This window comes from Drosophila busckii, chromosome X (genome assembly GCF_011750605.1).
Source record: "Drosophila busckii strain San Diego stock center, stock number 13000-0081.31 chromosome X, ASM1175060v1, whole genome shotgun sequence".
In the NCBI taxonomy this organism is placed as follows: domain Eukaryota; kingdom Metazoa; phylum Arthropoda; class Insecta; order Diptera; family Drosophilidae; genus Drosophila; species Drosophila busckii.
In genome coordinates this window covers 18,367,831-18,383,069 of record NC_046608.1, presented here as the reverse complement: position 1 = coordinate 18,383,069, position 15,239 = coordinate 18,367,831, and the positions used below count along the sequence as shown (strand labels likewise).

At 46.0% G+C, this 15,239-nt stretch overlaps 5 protein-coding genes across 6 annotated transcripts; 3 read left to right on the top strand and 2 right to left on the bottom strand.

The window, feature by feature from the left end:
• Positions 1-399: 399 nt before the first annotated feature.
• On the top strand, positions 400-2,689 carry LOC108607035 (probable methylthioribulose-1-phosphate dehydratase). The gene is made up of 4 exons (XM_017997628.1): positions 400-418; positions 1,832-1,996; positions 2,065-2,535; positions 2,595-2,689. The coding sequence occupies exons 2-4, from the start codon at positions 1,869-1,871 to the stop codon at positions 2,677-2,679; spliced, it is 684 nt and encodes a 227-aa protein (XP_017853117.1). The 5' UTR covers positions 400-418; positions 1,832-1,868; the 3' UTR covers positions 2,680-2,689.
• On the bottom strand, positions 488-6,196 carry LOC108607034 (gamma-tubulin complex component 3). 2 transcript variants are annotated; one of them, XM_017997625.1, is made up of 7 exons: positions 6,106-6,196; positions 5,870-6,041; positions 5,616-5,803; positions 4,516-5,560; positions 4,269-4,461; positions 3,882-4,203; positions 488-1,689 (listed from the first exon to the last, which is right to left on the bottom strand). In XM_017997625.1, exons 2-7 carry the CDS (start codon positions 5,961-5,963, stop codon positions 973-975), a joined length of 2,559 nt encoding a protein of 852 aa, XP_017853114.1. In that variant the 5' UTR covers positions 5,964-6,041; positions 6,106-6,196; the 3' UTR covers positions 488-972. The 2 variants fall into 2 exon arrangements, with proteins under 2 accessions (XP_017853114.1, XP_017853116.1); XM_017997627.1 differs by having other exon boundaries at positions 5,870-6,044; positions 6,106-6,178.
• Positions 2,922-3,770, top strand: LOC108607036 (peroxisomal multifunctional enzyme type 2). The gene is made up of 3 exons (XM_017997629.1): positions 2,922-3,019; positions 3,086-3,243; positions 3,442-3,770. Exons 2-3 carry the CDS (start codon positions 3,111-3,113, stop codon positions 3,654-3,656), a joined length of 348 nt encoding a protein of 115 aa, XP_017853118.1. The 5' UTR covers positions 2,922-3,019; positions 3,086-3,110; the 3' UTR covers positions 3,657-3,770.
• A 329-nt stretch (positions 6,197-6,525) lies between the features above and the next one.
• LOC108606638 (aladin) lies at positions 6,526-8,254 on the top strand. Its single transcript, XM_017996934.1, has 3 exons — positions 6,526-7,236; positions 7,298-7,671; positions 7,890-8,254. The coding sequence occupies exons 1-3, from the start codon at positions 6,548-6,550 to the stop codon at positions 8,231-8,233; spliced, it is 1,407 nt and encodes a 468-aa protein (XP_017852423.1). The 5' UTR covers positions 6,526-6,547; the 3' UTR covers positions 8,234-8,254.
• Positions 8,255-8,701: 447 nt separating this feature from the next.
• Positions 8,702-15,206, bottom strand: LOC108606637 (maestro heat-like repeat-containing protein family member 1). The gene is made up of 8 exons (XM_017996933.1): positions 14,612-15,206; positions 13,994-14,171; positions 11,487-13,936; positions 10,777-11,425; positions 10,237-10,705; positions 9,091-10,176; positions 8,922-9,024; positions 8,702-8,861 (listed from the first exon to the last, which is right to left on the bottom strand). Exons 1-8 carry the CDS (start codon positions 14,700-14,702, stop codon positions 8,719-8,721), a joined length of 5,169 nt encoding a protein of 1,722 aa, XP_017852422.1. The 5' UTR covers positions 14,703-15,206; the 3' UTR covers positions 8,702-8,718.
• Between the last annotated feature and the right edge of the window lie 33 nt (positions 15,207-15,239).

The window sequence follows — 15,239 nt, the reverse complement described above, 5'->3', positions numbered from 1 at the left end:
CGAGAGGCGCGAATTTGGTTAATTTCCTTTATGCAGCACACGTTTATTATTTGCATGTTACACGTTGACAAAAAGAGAAAAACTTTTGGCCTTATCAGAAAATGCTACAAGATTTATCACACGGCACTCCAATTAGTGTTGGCAGAAACCGATGAAAAACTGCTAGAAATGGCTAGAAGAGAACATATATATGGTAACTAACATTGCTGTTAGTTTATTTTTTAGAATTTTAACATAAACATAAGTACAGAATAATAATAAGGAAATAAAATATGAAATGTTTATCAAAACTTTATTATTATAATAACGAGGCTCACGACAGGCAGCTATAAAAATGATAGAATGGCAACACTGATGCTAATGTGATAACATTGTCGATACATTTAGCAGCTGTTCATTGTTTTCAAAGTGCCTTCTGGTAAAAAAAAATTGGCAAAATACAATTTATTTATAATTTCATTTATTTGATTTCATGATTCAACAAATTGTTAACACAGATTTTATGTTAATCAGTTTAACAGTGAACAATTTTAATATTCGATACTGTTTACATTTTTTCCGAGAAATTAAATTGGCACTAATGCCTCAGAATGTATATAGAATACAATTCAGATTTGGGATTTTGGTTTGAGTACATTTCTTCAAATACTTAAGGCATTTTCAGCATGCAAAGTGAAAATAGACGCTTAGCGGCATTTACTTATATAGACATAAACCACTTGTTTCGATTCGATTGTGAAAAAAAAAGAATTGTGCTAGCTTTGTGCGTTAATTTTGTGCATATGTAGTTAATAATTGACAAATTACACGTAGCCGAACTTTAGTTATAGTTATTACGGTTAGACTATGATTTTAATAACGTCCTTACAGACTGAAAGCCCAATTGAAAGCGTTAAAAGCAGGCTATACAAATGATTAATGTATTATTTAGAGTGTTCGTATTGGCACGACGTTGGGGTCGAGTGGGGGCGCTTAGCTATTGCCACAATTACCAGTGAACAAGGAATAGCGTCCTGCGTTGTTATTCTTGCCCAACACATTGCTCATACGCATATGCTCGAAAGTAAGCGGCTTGCTTAGATTAGTATCGCGTTTCTTATAGTATTCATTAAAGTCGAGGCGTGTTCCCAGGAGTTGCAGATTTGGATCAGTGCTGGAGTTGAGCGCCAGTAGAAAGGTAGCCACGGATTTACCATAAGATGTAGCAAAAACTTCAAGTACGCAATTTGCTGACACAACAGATTGTTCGAATAGTTTGCATTCCTGATCACGCTCCATTTTCTGTTCGGTAGTCATCCCAAAGTGGCCAGTTATCTCAGATTCGGCAATTATACGCTTCATACGCTGGCGCGCTTCCAACTCCTTATAGCAGCTGTCATAAAAGTTGCACTGCCAGTTCTCTAGCCATATAATGCTATCGTATACCTTCTCCAGATGTCGCTCCATTGTCGACGATGAGTTCACGAAGCAGCCCACGCTTATTTTAGCCAAGAATCGCGAGTGTGCATCTAGGATGTCATCCAATGCTGTCGCCTGCTCCATATGTTTTTGCAATTCTACCCATTGGCATTCAATGACCTCGAAAAGCACATAATACTGCATTTGATGCACAAAGTGCATAATTTCCGATGTGAATAGATGTAATCTATAGCAGGTTTGGCTAATCTCGTTCTTCAGAGCGCGCAGTGCCTAAAAGAATCAAATCAATTTTGTTAGTTTTCAAATTTGAATTAAAATGAATATATCGATATTGCGCGCTACACTCAATTGCCATTTGACAGTGGCATAACAGCGCTGTTACAGCTATTAAAATTATTCTATATTTTAACAGTGACAGGAAATAGACATAAATAACTTGTAATTGAAAAATGTCTCTGTCGATTTTTGACGATTTGCCGGCGGAGCATCCTCGTCAACTGATTCCTTCGCTATGTAGACAATTCTATCATCTTGGATGGGTCACTGGCACTGGCGGCGGCATGAGCATTAAGCACAAGTAAGTAGCTTCAGGATGAGCTCCAATGATCTCCACGCAGCTACTAAAACATGTGAATTCTGTTGCAGCAATGAGATCTATATAGCACCATCTGGTGTACAGAAGGAGCGCATGCAGCCAGAGGATTTGTTTGTACAGAATATAAATGGCGAGGATTTGCAGCTTCCGCCGCCTCACAAGAATCTCAACAAAAGCCAATGCACACCGCTCTTTATGCTGGCCTATAAGCATCGTAATGCCGGCGCTGTAATTCATACCCATTCTCAGGATGCCGTGATGGCCACGTTGCTCTGGCCGGGCAAAACATTTCGCTGCACACATTTGGAGATGATTAAGGGCATTTACGATGAGGCAGATAAGCGCTATCTGCGCTACGACGAGGAGCTGGTGGTGCCAATTATAGATAACACGCCCTTTGAGCGTGATCTGGCCGACAGCATGTATGCAGCCATGTTGGAGTACCCAGGCTGTAGCGCTGTTCTTGTGCGCTGCCATGGAGTATACGTGTGGGGTCAGACTTGGGAGAAGGCCAAGACCATGTGAGTAGTGGACAGAGCATATGTATTTTATATATCCTATATATATTCATATTTTACAGGGCTGAGTGCTATGATTACTTGTTCTCGCTGGCTGTGAAAATGAAGCAAGCTGGTCTGAATCCCGAGAAATATATGGGCAATTAAATTGCAGCAATAAAATGTATATAGAAATTAATTCTAGTATTATATTTTATGCAACTGGAAGGGGTAGGGCAGGGGTCAAGCATTAAGACCCCAATCTAATCTTTATAACTTTAAATTGTAACAGCTCATGTTATGTTAACAGAGCAATTTCTCTCCGATAGATTCTTATCGAAAGCGAAACGAACTCGAACATCGGATCTCTCGCTCGCACAATGCTCGAACTTTGCATTAGAAAAAGAAAATTGAACATACAAACAATTTTAACTGTGTTCGATTTCGGTTGCAATAAAATAAACGATTGGCGCTGTTAAAACATTACTTGGCGTTTTACTTAGCAAGTGTAAGCACGTAATAACATTCATCAGCATTTTGCATAAAAGTAACTTTGATTAATTACAATTGACAGATCCAATAACAATCAAAAAACAATCATGTCCCTGCAATCTGATGCCGTATTCCAAAAAATCATTGATGGACTTAAGGAGAATGAGGCAAAGGCCAAGTCTGTGAATGGCGTGTTCCTTTACAAAATCACCAAGGATGGCAAGGTGGCCAAAGAATGGAGTAAGTACTAGTGAATTATTAATTACAAATCAAAGTGGAGTAGTGAACACACACGCACATCCACTTGTAAAAATTTTCATTGCGTCAAGTTCAAAGTGCACATGACGTACTTGTACTTCGCTCGCCAGCTGTTAGCTTAGATATGGGATAAGTGTGTTACATGTGTGTTAATGAACATTTGTTGTTATTTGTCAATAGCTCTGGATTGCAAGAACGCCAAGGCATACGAGGGACCCGCGCAGGGAATTAAGGTCGACACTACACTGACTGTGGCCGATGAGGATATGGTAGACATTGCTTTGGGCAAACTGAATCCTCAGGCTGCTTTCATGAAGGGCAAACTGAAGATTGCCGGCAACATTATGCTAACACAGAAGCTGGCGCCGCTGCTTAAGACCGACGCTAAATTGTAAACAATGTGCCGCATGAGAGGCTCCAAATTCCTTATACCACATTCTTGTTTACATTGTTAATGTTTTCTTTTTTTTGTACTTTTGCATACAATAATACATAAGTTGGCCGAAAGAGAAAAGTGTACTTTGTTACCGTGGGACTGGCTTATCAAGCGGTCAATGGGTGCACAACCGGATTAGATTAGACTAATCTTATCCAAAAGCTTTTACATAAATTTCACATACCTTGGCGTTGCACATTTGCTCCTTCCATATTTTTGAAGATAAAACGAATTCCATGTGCTTAATGCGCCATAGAGGCTTGAAGAGTTCCTTATAGGTGGGCATGGCTGGCTCCAGCATTGTAGCCAATGGTCCACGCACAATATACTGCAAGGATATTACATCCCAGCCAGTGTCGCCGGCATATGGTGTCTTCACCACCACATCCAAATGATTAAGTATCTCCAGATCTTCATGCTGTGAATTGATGGAACGGACCGCCGCATCCAGCATGACCGACAAGTCATGCGATAATACCTCAGTGCCCAGTTTCTCCAGCTCATCTCTGTAAAAGCACAAATGAATTTAAATTCCGAAAAAGCATGTTGGATTGGTTTGCATAAAACTTACTTCACCATTTCTATGAAAATGGTAACAAAATCGCCTTGGCCCAGTAGCAGATAGCGACGCATGCCTTTGAGATGCACTAGCAGCTTGTGTGGACCCACCATTACATCCAGCACATCCTTGGAAGCCTGCATGTAGGCAGTTTCAATGGCAGCATGCCAGCTGGTGTCCGGCACGCACGCAAAAATGCAAGGAACTGGCAAAGATTTATGTAAGACTTGTGAACTTGATGTGGTGTCGAATTACTTACTATTATTTTCTATGACCTGCTTAAGCTCCTTCAGTCCATTTATGGGTTCGTGTGTTTCGCATACTTCGCGTAGAAAGTTAATGCTTTTGCCCGCTCTGAGTATTTTGTCGGCCAGCTCGCGGGACAAGAACTTGGGCAGCATGCTTAGACGCAAGCGAAACTTGTCATGCCAGAGACGATCGGCACCTACTTGACTCAACGACTCCACAAAGAATTCGCCGTAGTTATCGTCGATGCCACCTTCTAGCATCCACTTGGAGATCATTCGCACAAGCGGTGCGCAACAGGCGATTAAGACTTCACGTCCAAGTTCATCGATGACCGGATCACCCGTGTTTAGCTGCTCAAAGATAGCTGTAGCCAATTCGCCACCCTTTTTAAGCTGGCATGCATGTGCCACCTTGACCAGATATTGTAAGCGATGCAATGGCTTTATATACCAGCAGATCAGTCCCAGCAGTGTTGGCGCTTTGGCCCGATGCTCCATCCATTGATCCTCGGGTTGGGAAAAGTCACGTAGCTGCTGCTTGTACTTCGTCATCTTATCCTGAAGCAGCGCCACCTGACCATTATACATGTTTAGCTCCTTCTTGAGTTTGGTTATGAAAGCCTGGCCCATGGAACCAATGGCTGTATAGCCCGTCATCATATTTGAGTACTTGTCCAGTCGATCGTGATAGAAGCCCAGCTCGGATAGACGCATCAGCATGCCAGCTTGTAGACCTGTTAGGCTTCTGCCATTTGTGGGATCAAGCTTGAAGCGTCCCGTAATGACATCCTTCCTCAGGTACTTGCCCGGCACGCCCATCAAACAGTAAATTGCATTTTGCACAATGTCTGTGGTAGCATCGCGTTCCTCCTGACTTTCCCCCAAAACGGAAATATTCAGCGGAGATGCCGACCAATTGCTTTGCTTACCATTAGTAGCATTTTTAAGTGTACTTGCATTAATGCTAGCATTTAGCTTGGAAGCAAATGTTACATCTTCCTCCAATTGGCATAAGATCAGATTTGCCAGAAAGTCGCGCAATCCATGCTTCTCAATCTACAATGACGGACATTACAAAGTGCTGAGCATACCGCACATTAATGCAACTTACCCCTTTTATGAGACTGTTGTAGCGGTCGAAGAAGATATCGCCCAAGAGTTCACCGCTAGTTGTATCTGACTTCAGGTTTAATTTGGTCATAATCTTCTGCACGCACTCAGCTTCTGTATGAGGTAAGGCGCCGTCGTAGGGTGAATTCGTATTGGATACATACTGCACCACACGCATCAACAATGTATCTGCAAAAAAAGGAAACATTAGCAAGAACTAGGATCTGCTGCCGCTGCTTCCGCTCCTGCACTCACCCAGCACATCGGGCTCATCCTGTCTGTTTTTTAATTCTGCTTGATTTAACAGCAATGTTTCGATTTCTGGAAGCGTTTTTCTTGATCTATCCATAGTGTTGCGTGTCCCTTGCTAGCAAGCGCCAATAGTTTCCAAATGTTGCTTTGAGATGCGCGTCCGAAACTGCAACAACTGCTATATAAATTTGACTTTAGCTTTATGAATGTCACTTGCCTTGAAGTTTTATCATACATACCAGAACTTATGCGCCAAAAATGTTACTTTCTCAACGAAAATAATATAAATATATTTGTTTATAATTATTTGACAGATTTCGCGTTTTGAATTTATTGCTGCCAAACAAAAACGCAAAACCAGGGCTAAGGCATAGAGTTGCAGCACTCAAGCAATAAATATAAATAAGTATATGTATGCTGAAATACTAATGTTATTGGTTTGTGCGGTGATTTACAAATCTGGTAAATCGCTATAATTATATTATGTTGCACAATTTGAATGGGTGCACACCAGGACTGCACTGACACAATGAATTCCAGCTTTAGTAACAGTTATTAATCGTTACAAGTTTTCAGCAAGAATTCTATTCATCCGCTGGCAATTGCAATAATTTTCAACTGTAGTCACAGTTACCAATCGTTACAAGTACTTATCGCAATGCGACACAACAACAGTTCAAAATGGCAACATTAAGCAACCTAACGCAATGTCCCGCCTTGTGCAACGATTTTGGACAACGTCATAGCTATGTACCAGGACTTGAGCATTATCCCAACATATGTCTGCAGACGGAATTATCTACTGGGACAACGCAGCGTTTAAGCCCTTGCCAAAGCTTTATACCGGTCGAAAGCGAGAGCGTGCTAAAGCGCATTACGCGCACTTTTTTTGATGGCGGCTTTTGGGAATCTCTGGCCGAGGCGCGCAGTGAGAAAACACGTGAACAGTCGCCACTTATAGGCAAGGCTGGCGATAAAGTGGCACAATTGCTGGATATATGCCAACGAGTGCAGCTACTAGTATTTCCCCACACACAGGAGGTGAGTGCGGAGCGCATTGCTCAGTATGTGGAGACAAGAGACTGGGAGCATAGCGCAGTGCGTTGCCTGGCCTGGCATATGCACCTGTTTAAACTGGCCGTAGCTGGCGTAGATGATGTGGTGCGCATTTATGGCAAAAGCACAGATCTTCATGCCGGTCTTGGTCCCGTGCTTAAGAGTACCATGCAAACCAATATTACCTGCATGGCTTGGCGTCCATTATGTGCCTTTGAACTGGTCGTAGGCTGTCGTCAAGGCTTGTGCTTCTGGTCCATTGACAGCAATGTGCATTTGGGACGCACCCTAAACCCCAGTCATATTTTTAAACAGTGCGTAAGCTAACAAAGGAATAACACAAGGGCCAAAGCTAAGCTATTTATTTAATTACAGTCCCGGCAATTTGCCCATTAGCACATTGCAATGGAATCGTGATGGCACACAGCTGGCCACAGCATCTATAGGCGAATGCGCTATACTTGTATGGCAGCCAGACAACGGCATGATGCAGCCGCTCAAACGTCTGGGCCCACCTGGCTCACTGTTAAAATGGTCGCCTGGTGATGAGTGGATGTTTGCGGCCACTGTGGATCGCGTGTTTCGTGTATGGAAGTGCGCTGAACAATGGAGCACCGATCGCTGGGTCTGCAATGGCGGCAATGTGCAGACTGCCTGCTGGTCACCCTGTGGACGCTTCTTGCTGTTTGTGAGCAACGCCGAGCCTATACTATATCGTCTGCAGTTTGTGCAGCTGCACTTGGGACCAGGTAAGGCTTAGATAGATTTGCATGTGAGGCCCAGATGTTATTGGCGCTTGTTGCTTAGTGATGGATGTTGCAGCAAGCGCGAGTCTGGGGGCCAAGATTAAAGCATGGCAAGCACCAGGTAGACGGCTGTTAAAGCTTGCTGACCGTCTGTATAATGCTGCCTACAGTTGATTTCAACTTTTATAATCAAGCGATTAATAGCTTTTGCATTTCTCTAGCGCAAGCCGATGACAAGGAGGTGATGCCTATAGCTAATTTGAATGCCTGCCCGCTGGCTGGCAGCCAGACTGAACTTGTAGGCGGCACTGCTCAGCAGTTGGCCATGGATCCGCATGGCAAATACTTGGTGATCAGCTTCAAAACCACTAACGCTCTGGCCGTATTTCGCACTTATATACAAAAGTTTGATTTACAAATCTCGAGCAGTTATTATATACGCGGCGCAACTGCTGCCGAATATCCCAGCTATATATGCTTCCAGCCGCTGCTTAATCCCAACGATCGTTCGGTGTTGACCATAGGCTGGTCAAGTGGACGCATACAATATTATGCCTTTGACTGAGAGAGGAGTTAATAAATAAATCGCATTTGAATATATGTATGGATGTATTTGGTAAGCGTTAATTAAAGGTACACACAAATTACAATTGGAATTGATACATAAACAAATTGAAGAGTTATGCTTAAGCTCTGACTACTGCCATATCTATTGTTAAGAGAGTCTTGGTTTTTGTTAAAATTAATTGACTTGGCTGCAACTGAGGCGAGTAACGTACGCACAATTTAACAATAGATGCACAAGTTTAATAACGAACATTGCATAAATGCAATTGTGTATATAGATTATATATATATATATGTATGTATATATGATTAACAAAACAAAACAAACAGTTATCAAACATAATAAGGATACAAAAGGCTACGCCAGAGCAAAAGGCGTAGTTAGGATCACACTTGGAAAGAATACTACTAATTAATAATACACATATAGTATATATATATATAGATTAAGTTATATAATAAATTGTTGATTTGGTCCCATGTTTAAATATCGCCAAAGAAATGACCCAACGCTTGAGCGGCACGCACTCGCACCGTTGCCTGCTCGTCCTTCAGCAACACGGCTATTTTGCTGGCCACCGACTCCGACTGCGCATTCCGTTCGCTGAGAAAATTGTGCAAGATGCCTGCAAATAGCAACATTAACAAAAGAATTGGTATAAGGCTATAAAGCTAGTCATGCTTACCTATGACAATGGCAGCGCTGCCGCGCACTTCGGGCCACTGACTACGCAGCTTGGGCATGCACGAGTCTATAAAATCCTGTATGTGCTCTGTCAGCTCCAAGGCCTGCAAGAGCCGAAAAAAAAAACATGTAATAGTAATAAAAACTAATTATTATGAATTTATGCTTACAATTGTTTTGACAAACTCCACCACAAAACTGTTGTAGTAAAGCTGCTCATTTTGCAGCTGCTGGGCGAGCTCGTTAACGCGCACGGCGCGCAGCAGGCGACAGACGCGCAGCAGCGTGTGGCGACAGGCGCTGGCCACGGCCAGTTCGCTTTCGCTGAGATGCAACAGCAGCGGGAATAGATTGGCCAGCAGCTGTTCGCGCAGCGCTTCCATCGACGAGGTGGGTGAACTGTTGCCATCGTCATGCTTCGACTCGCATAGATCACCAAACAGAATAATTGCCGCCTCGCGCATTTCCATTGAGTAATTGCCAAAGAACGGACGTATGCGTATGGCCAGCGAGACATGGAAGGGCTCGACACGTTCGCTGGGCAGCGCCTGCAAGATGCGTGAGAGTCCACGCATGCTCTCCAGCGGAATATTGATGAGGCAATCGCCCACTGTATCGTCCACGCCCTTGAGCAGCGCCTGTATGGCCACCTCCGTGTAGCGCGCGGACTCATGCTCCGTCAGCTGGCCCACATAGCCCATGCCCTGGAGACTGAGGCCACGCACCACGGCATTCGGATCACTCAGCGCGCCGCCCAGATGCAGCATTATGGTGCTGGCCAGCTCGCCGCCTGGCTTGAGCGGCACCAGACGCGAATAGAGACCCACTGCGGCCACACGCTGTGCATCATGCGGTGAGGCGACATATTTGCTCAATGCGTTCACCAGCTGACGCATTGCCGGCGAGTGCAGCTGCAGCTGATGCACCAGTCCAATGGCCATGGGCGTCAGCAGCTCTATGTAGCTCTGCCAATCGCTGCTGGACGCCAGCTGTGTGTTCACCGTCAGCACTGTGGCGATTTGCTCCATTTCGAGATTGTTGAGAAAAGCCTGAAACGTTTCGAGCGCTATTTGGCAGGGATTCAGCTTGACCAGCTCCTTGTTGGGCACAAAGCCAAATTTGGTCGCCGCCTTGACAGGCTGATTGGGACTTGATGGTGCAGCCAATATGCTGGGCATAGGAGCGCCCAGATTGATGTAGCTGGAGAGCGAGGTAAGCAGCATGCTAAAGATTTCCGAGAAACGTGATTGCAATTGCTGGCAGCAACAATAGCAGCAATTAGTATTGATCATTAATTTAATGAGTCACACACTTACATCGTGTATATCCTTGCAGGGCAGCATCTCGTGGAGCGCACAGAATATAGCAAAGGGTTGTATGCTGGCCAAGCGCTGGCCAGCGGCTGGCAGCTCGTGCGGCTCATGCAAACAGGCGCCGCTTAGCAGCTGCAGAAAGTTGTCCAACATGATGCCAGTGAGCTCTGGGTCATTGCAGACCAGATGCCAATACTCGACCAGATGCTCGTCGTAGGGCAGCGGCTGTTGCAGCATTTCGGTGCAGACCAGTTTGGGATGATGCTTGGTTAGCGCGACCAGCGCCTTGAGCACGCCCGACTTGGCACGCGGCACCTCGCAAAGCTGCAGCGCGACCAGCGAATCCTTGACCAGATCGGGTATAGCATGAAACAGCTCCGAGCCCTTTTGCTGTATAAAGAATTTCAACACTACGCTGGCGCCAATGGTGGAGCTTTGCTCTGGATCACGCAGCGACTGCAGCAAAGTTTTGCTACGAATGAGAAAGAGACAGCGAGAGTGAGTGAGTGAGTGAGCTAGCTATATATAGTTATGGCTACTTACCAGAACTGCAAGTACTGAAAGCTGGATATACGCTGTGCTATAATCTTGGCTATGTCGCCAGCCAGATTATATATCTGCTTGGGCTCATCGGTTATGATGTGCTCCTTGATGCACTCGATCTCCTTTAGCCACTCGGCGCTGCTGTCGATGCTCGCTATGGTGAGCGTCTCATAGATGCAGGCAATCTCCAGCGTCTTCTGCAATATATCCACTGAGACCTGACGCACCGTGCCATTGGAGTCAATGCAGCGTGGCACAATCTTGCCCAGCATTTGGCCCGTTTGATTGAACTTCGATGGCGCCTCACAGCCGCCGATTTTCATGGACTTAATGTAAACCTCCAGCGTATTGTTGAGCACATGGCTGGCGCAGATGCGCACCTCGGAGTTCTTATCGCGCAGCCAGCCATCGAGTATGCCAATGATGAGATCCAATGTGGCCGGCGAGGCGTCCAGCTCGACTATGACACGCACCAGCGCGTTCAGCTGCGGCAGCGATTCATTCAAATGCTTGGCCAGAAAACTGTTATGCTCATCATCCTCCTGTGAATCGAATTTCATCTTCAGCTGCTTGGCACAGCCAAAGAAGTTCTTGCAGGCGATTTCAAAGATGACGCTGCCGTCCACGCACTCCTCGCTATCTGGACCACCTGCAATCAAAAAATTGTTGGGGTGAGTGTCTCTTTTGCTTAGTTTTGCTTTGACACTTACCAATGCGTATAAAGTCGGTGCCCAGCTTGAGTATGGTGGGCAGCAGCGGCAGATCGTGAAACGGCGCCTCTATGGGTATGCTAAAGACCGTTTCCATAATCTGCTTGCGATGCTTGAGCGGCGCAGGCAGCTGCTCTTTGGTGACAATCAGTTGATTGCAAATGCTCAGCAGCGTTTGCAATATGGCAGACATAATCGTTTGATCCTTGTGCACCGCCAGCTGCTGCATGAGGAAACTCAACATGGCATCGTCCAAATGCTGCAGCGATTGCAGCGGATCCGCCTCATCCATGATGCGACCAAAAGCCTTGACCACAAGCAGATTGCTCTTGTATGTCTCCAGCTCCTTATGCGTATCCTTGATGAAATGCAAATTGCTAAAGAAGCCCGTCGAGTGTTTGCGTGTGCCCAGCTGCGCCAGCTCCGTTAGCTTCTTGACCACATGCGCCAAATGCTGACGCGCTATGTAGCCCAAGGCGCGTGCACAGGGCTCAATGCGACGCTCGTAGTCCGCATGCTTGACATGCTTATCGAGCCGCTCCTGACGCGCCGTCGTCACTATCAGATCCAGCTTGGTGTGTATGCAGGCCACATCGGTGACCTGGTTGAGCGTCAGCGCCAGAGCTTGCAGCAGCATGCCGCGCTCGGCGCTCAGCTCCGGCAGCTGCCACTCCGATGCGGGCAGCTGCATGGGATACAAATACATCTGATCCGCCAGCTTGTTGGCCAGCCGCTGAGCGAATTGCTCGTCGCGCGTTGACAAGAACTCATTGGTATCGAGCACAAAGTCGTGCAGCTGTTGCAAATACGTTTGCGGCTTGTTTATTTGCAGCAGCAGATCCGAAATGCGCGCTGCCCAGAGCGGCTCCAGCGCCGGATTCAGCTGCGGCTGGTAATACTTGAGGAAGCTGAGTATGTTGGAGGCGCGCTTAATGCACGCCTGATTGCCCAGCAGCGCCAGGCAGCGAGCATAGAGTGTTTCCGCACTGGGCACCACCACCTTGCCGCGCTTGATGCGCTCCTCGCTGGCGCCGGCGCCGCTTGCTTCAGCGCTTGCAGCTGCTGCAGGCAGCTGCTCCTCCTCGCTGGCTATATCGTACTCTATATGCGGCGATTTGGCAAATAGACTGGCCAAGCATTTGGCCAGATTGCCACAAATGTCCGTGTAGTCCAGCAGCACAAAATAGTTGAGCAGCTCGCGCTTCAGCAGCTCATCCAGCGTGCCCACTGTGCTGGCCAGCATGAATAGCGCATTCTCACAGCTCAGCACCAGCGTGGCATGCTCCTCCAGCGTGCCCTGCTCCTGTGTCAACTTGCTGTACTTGCAGCTGTGACGCACAACAAACCAAACAAACTCCTTGTCCTTGATCAGCGACTTTTGCGCCAGCGCTACAATTGTCTTGAGCAGCGTTAGCTTCATCTTAACGCTGCGCTCCGCTAGTATCAGTTGCTTGAGGCATTCGATCAGCGAGTGCAGGCGACTCTCCACATGCACCGAACAGCTGTTGAGCAAGTGCGTCAGTATGAGCAGCGACTTGATGCGCTCACGCTCGCTATTGGTGCGCAAATGTATCAGCAGCGTGTCCATTAGCTTGGCTGCATAATTGGCTGCCAGCAAATTGAAACAACGCAGCACTTCGTAGTGTCCTTTCACCGTCTGCGGCTTCTCGTAGTCGGGATTCACGCAAACCAGATCGAACAGATGTGTAATTAGCGCATCTATGACACTATCCAGCACCTGTGGGTTCAGCGAGAGATTCGTTTTGAGCACGGCGCATAGAAATTGTGTAACAGCATTGCGATCCGCATTGCGACGATAGAGCATGAGAATTTGTGGCACCAAACGTGGCGCCTGGTCCTGTATGCGATCTGTGGGCAGCAGTGGATACATGCTGCTCAATGCCTGCAGGATTTCCATGCAGATTTTGGGCTCACGCGATTGCAGCCACTGGTTGAAGAGCACATCGTAGGCAACGCTTATCTCTGTGGTGCAATTGGCTGCCGCTTTGGTTTCACCCTCCGGCGTATTTGTGCCATGCTCCAGCAGCGCCTCGCTAAAGCGTCCTATGGCATAGGCATAGGCCAGCTTTATGTGATCCTGTTTGATGCCACCCAAGTGCGGCAGGCAGCGCGCCAGTATCGCCTTTATGTGTGGCACTAAGCCTGCTGTATTCGCCATGGCCAGCTGGCCGAGGCACTGCATCAGCATAAAGTGCGGCAGCTGTGCATTGTTGCTGTTGCCACAATGCGCCTGCAGTGTTTCCACCACCAGCGCACAATCAGCGCCACGTCCAATGGCCACAAGTATGAATAAAGCTGGATTCTGTATGCTGGGCACATGCTGATCCACGCTGCGTGTCAGCTCCTCCAAGGCCAAGGCTATTAATAGCTCATGCGCAGCGCTAGGCAGCGGTGTGGGCGTCTCAGCGCTAACTACGCGCTGTATGCAGCTGCAAAATAAATTAAGCATACAATTAATAAGCACTGACAATTTTGGATGCACTTACTCTAGCAGCAATGCCACAGTTTGTTCACTCAGCTTGGCATGTTTGCGTCTATAGTCGATGAGTATGTGTGAGGCTCGTAGCGGATGCGTTTCCAGTATGCGCACTATGGCCTGTTGCATGGACTGACGCACCTGCTCATCTTTGTCCGTTAGGCCTTCGAAAATGTTATACAAAACGCCTGGAATACATGGAATATTGTAGCAAGGGGGCGTTAACAGCAAAGAGCAACAAAAGAGAGAGAGTTGAGCAGGGGGTGAGTGCATAATTTAATTGTTTATAGACTTATTGATAACTGACTAGCCAGCCATTGATCAGAGCTTGGCATTGTAATTGTCTCATAAAAATAGCTCAATCAACAGGTCACAAAAGCTCACATACACATGCATACGTCTGTGTGTGTGTGTGTGAAAGGATAATAGTGCTTTTACTGCGTAGTATTTTTAGATTTGAGCCTTGGGTGTAGCATGAGGGTTGTAACTCTGCCGTCAGATTGGCGCCCACCATCCCATAGACGCCCAAAAGCTCAACAAATATTTATCTGTTGACTGTATAAGTGAGTCTGTTTGCATATGATTAATTTATTTATATTTATATATGTATTGTATGTATGTCATGTACCTTCCAGTACCGTTGGTTTATCGCTATTTGTTGTTGTTGTCGCTGCATTTGTTGTTGGCCCACCAGCTGGACTACGCTGGCGTGTATCCATTTTCTTTGTCGAATTTCGCGTTCTCTTCCACTTCTCCAGTTTGTTTAAGTCTTATTTTAAATTCCAATTGGATCTGTTTTAACCGCTGCTGCCGCGTTTAACCGTTCAACTGTTATTTCACAACGTTCGACTGCTGTTGCTTTTGCTATTGCTTATTGCTGAGCAACAAGTTCGATTTGTGTAAAACTGATTTTTTTTCTTTTACGGCTTCTCCGCTTTTCACTGAAGCTCTAATGCGCGCTCTTGTTTATTTTTGGTACGCAATTGAGACTACAATGAAATGTGAGCGCTACGTCCAATGCCAATGACGTTTTTGATAAAAACACGCACACAATCGAAAAAAAAGTCACTGTTGCGGCTGTCCGTTGTGGTCGTTGCCGTGGAGTGTTTGTGTTTTATTTTTTTATATTTGTTTTTGTGTGTGATCTACTGACGCTGGGCATGAATCACATCTGAGCAGCGCTCAACAAAATTGATTTCAACACACAATGGCTATCAAAGCTCAGTTAATTGCATTTGTTTTGCGTTTTTATGCAA

Bases quoted from the DNA above. Each gene is read 5' to 3' on its own strand.
- LOC108607035 (XM_017997628.1), top strand. From the start codon at position 1,869: ATGTCTCTGTCGATTTTTGACGATTTGCCGGCGGAGCATCCTCGTCAA. The intron at 1,997-2,064 runs GTAAGTAGCTTC...ATTCTGTTGCAG, and splicing joins GGCATGAGCATTAAGCACAA to CAATGAGATCTATATAGCAC. The intron at 2,536-2,594 runs GTGAGTAGTGGA...CATATTTTACAG, and splicing joins TGGGAGAAGGCCAAGACCAT to GGCTGAGTGCTATGATTACT.
- LOC108607036 (XM_017997629.1), top strand. From the start codon at position 3,111: ATGTCCCTGCAATCTGATGCCGTATTCCAAAAAATCATTGATGGACTT. The intron at 3,244-3,441 runs GTAAGTACTAGT...ATTTGTCAATAG, and splicing joins CAAGGTGGCCAAAGAATGGA to CTCTGGATTGCAAGAACGCC.
- LOC108607034 (XM_017997625.1), bottom strand. From the start codon at position 5,963: ATGGATAGATCAAGAAAAACGCTTCCAGAAATCGAAACATTGCTGTTA. The intron at 4,204-4,268 runs GTAAGTTTTATG...GTGCTTTTACAG, and splicing joins ATTTTCATAGAAATGGTGAA to AGATGAGCTGGAGAAACTGG. The intron at 1,690-3,881 runs GTATGTGAAATT...TGATTCTTTTAG, and splicing joins AGCAAATGTGCAACGCCAAG to GCACTGCGCGCTCTGAAGAA.
- LOC108606638 (XM_017996934.1), top strand. From the start codon at position 6,548: ATGGCAACATTAAGCAACCTAACGCAATGTCCCGCCTTGTGCAACGAT. The intron at 7,237-7,297 runs GTGCGTAAGCTA...ATTTAATTACAG, and splicing joins CCCAGTCATATTTTTAAACA to TCCCGGCAATTTGCCCATTA. The intron at 7,672-7,889 runs GTAAGGCTTAGA...GCATTTCTCTAG, and splicing joins GCAGCTGCACTTGGGACCAG to CGCAAGCCGATGACAAGGAG.
- LOC108606637 (XM_017996933.1), bottom strand. From the start codon at position 14,702: ATGGATACACGCCAGCGTAGTCCAGCTGGTGGGCCAACAACAAATGCA. The intron at 10,706-10,776 runs GTAAGTAGCCAT...TCTCATTCGTAG, and splicing joins TTTCAGTACTTGCAGTTCTG to CAAAACTTTGCTGCAGTCGC. The intron at 10,177-10,236 runs GTAAGTGTGTGA...TGTTGCTGCCAG, and splicing joins CCTGCAAGGATATACACGAT to CAATTGCAATCACGTTTCTC.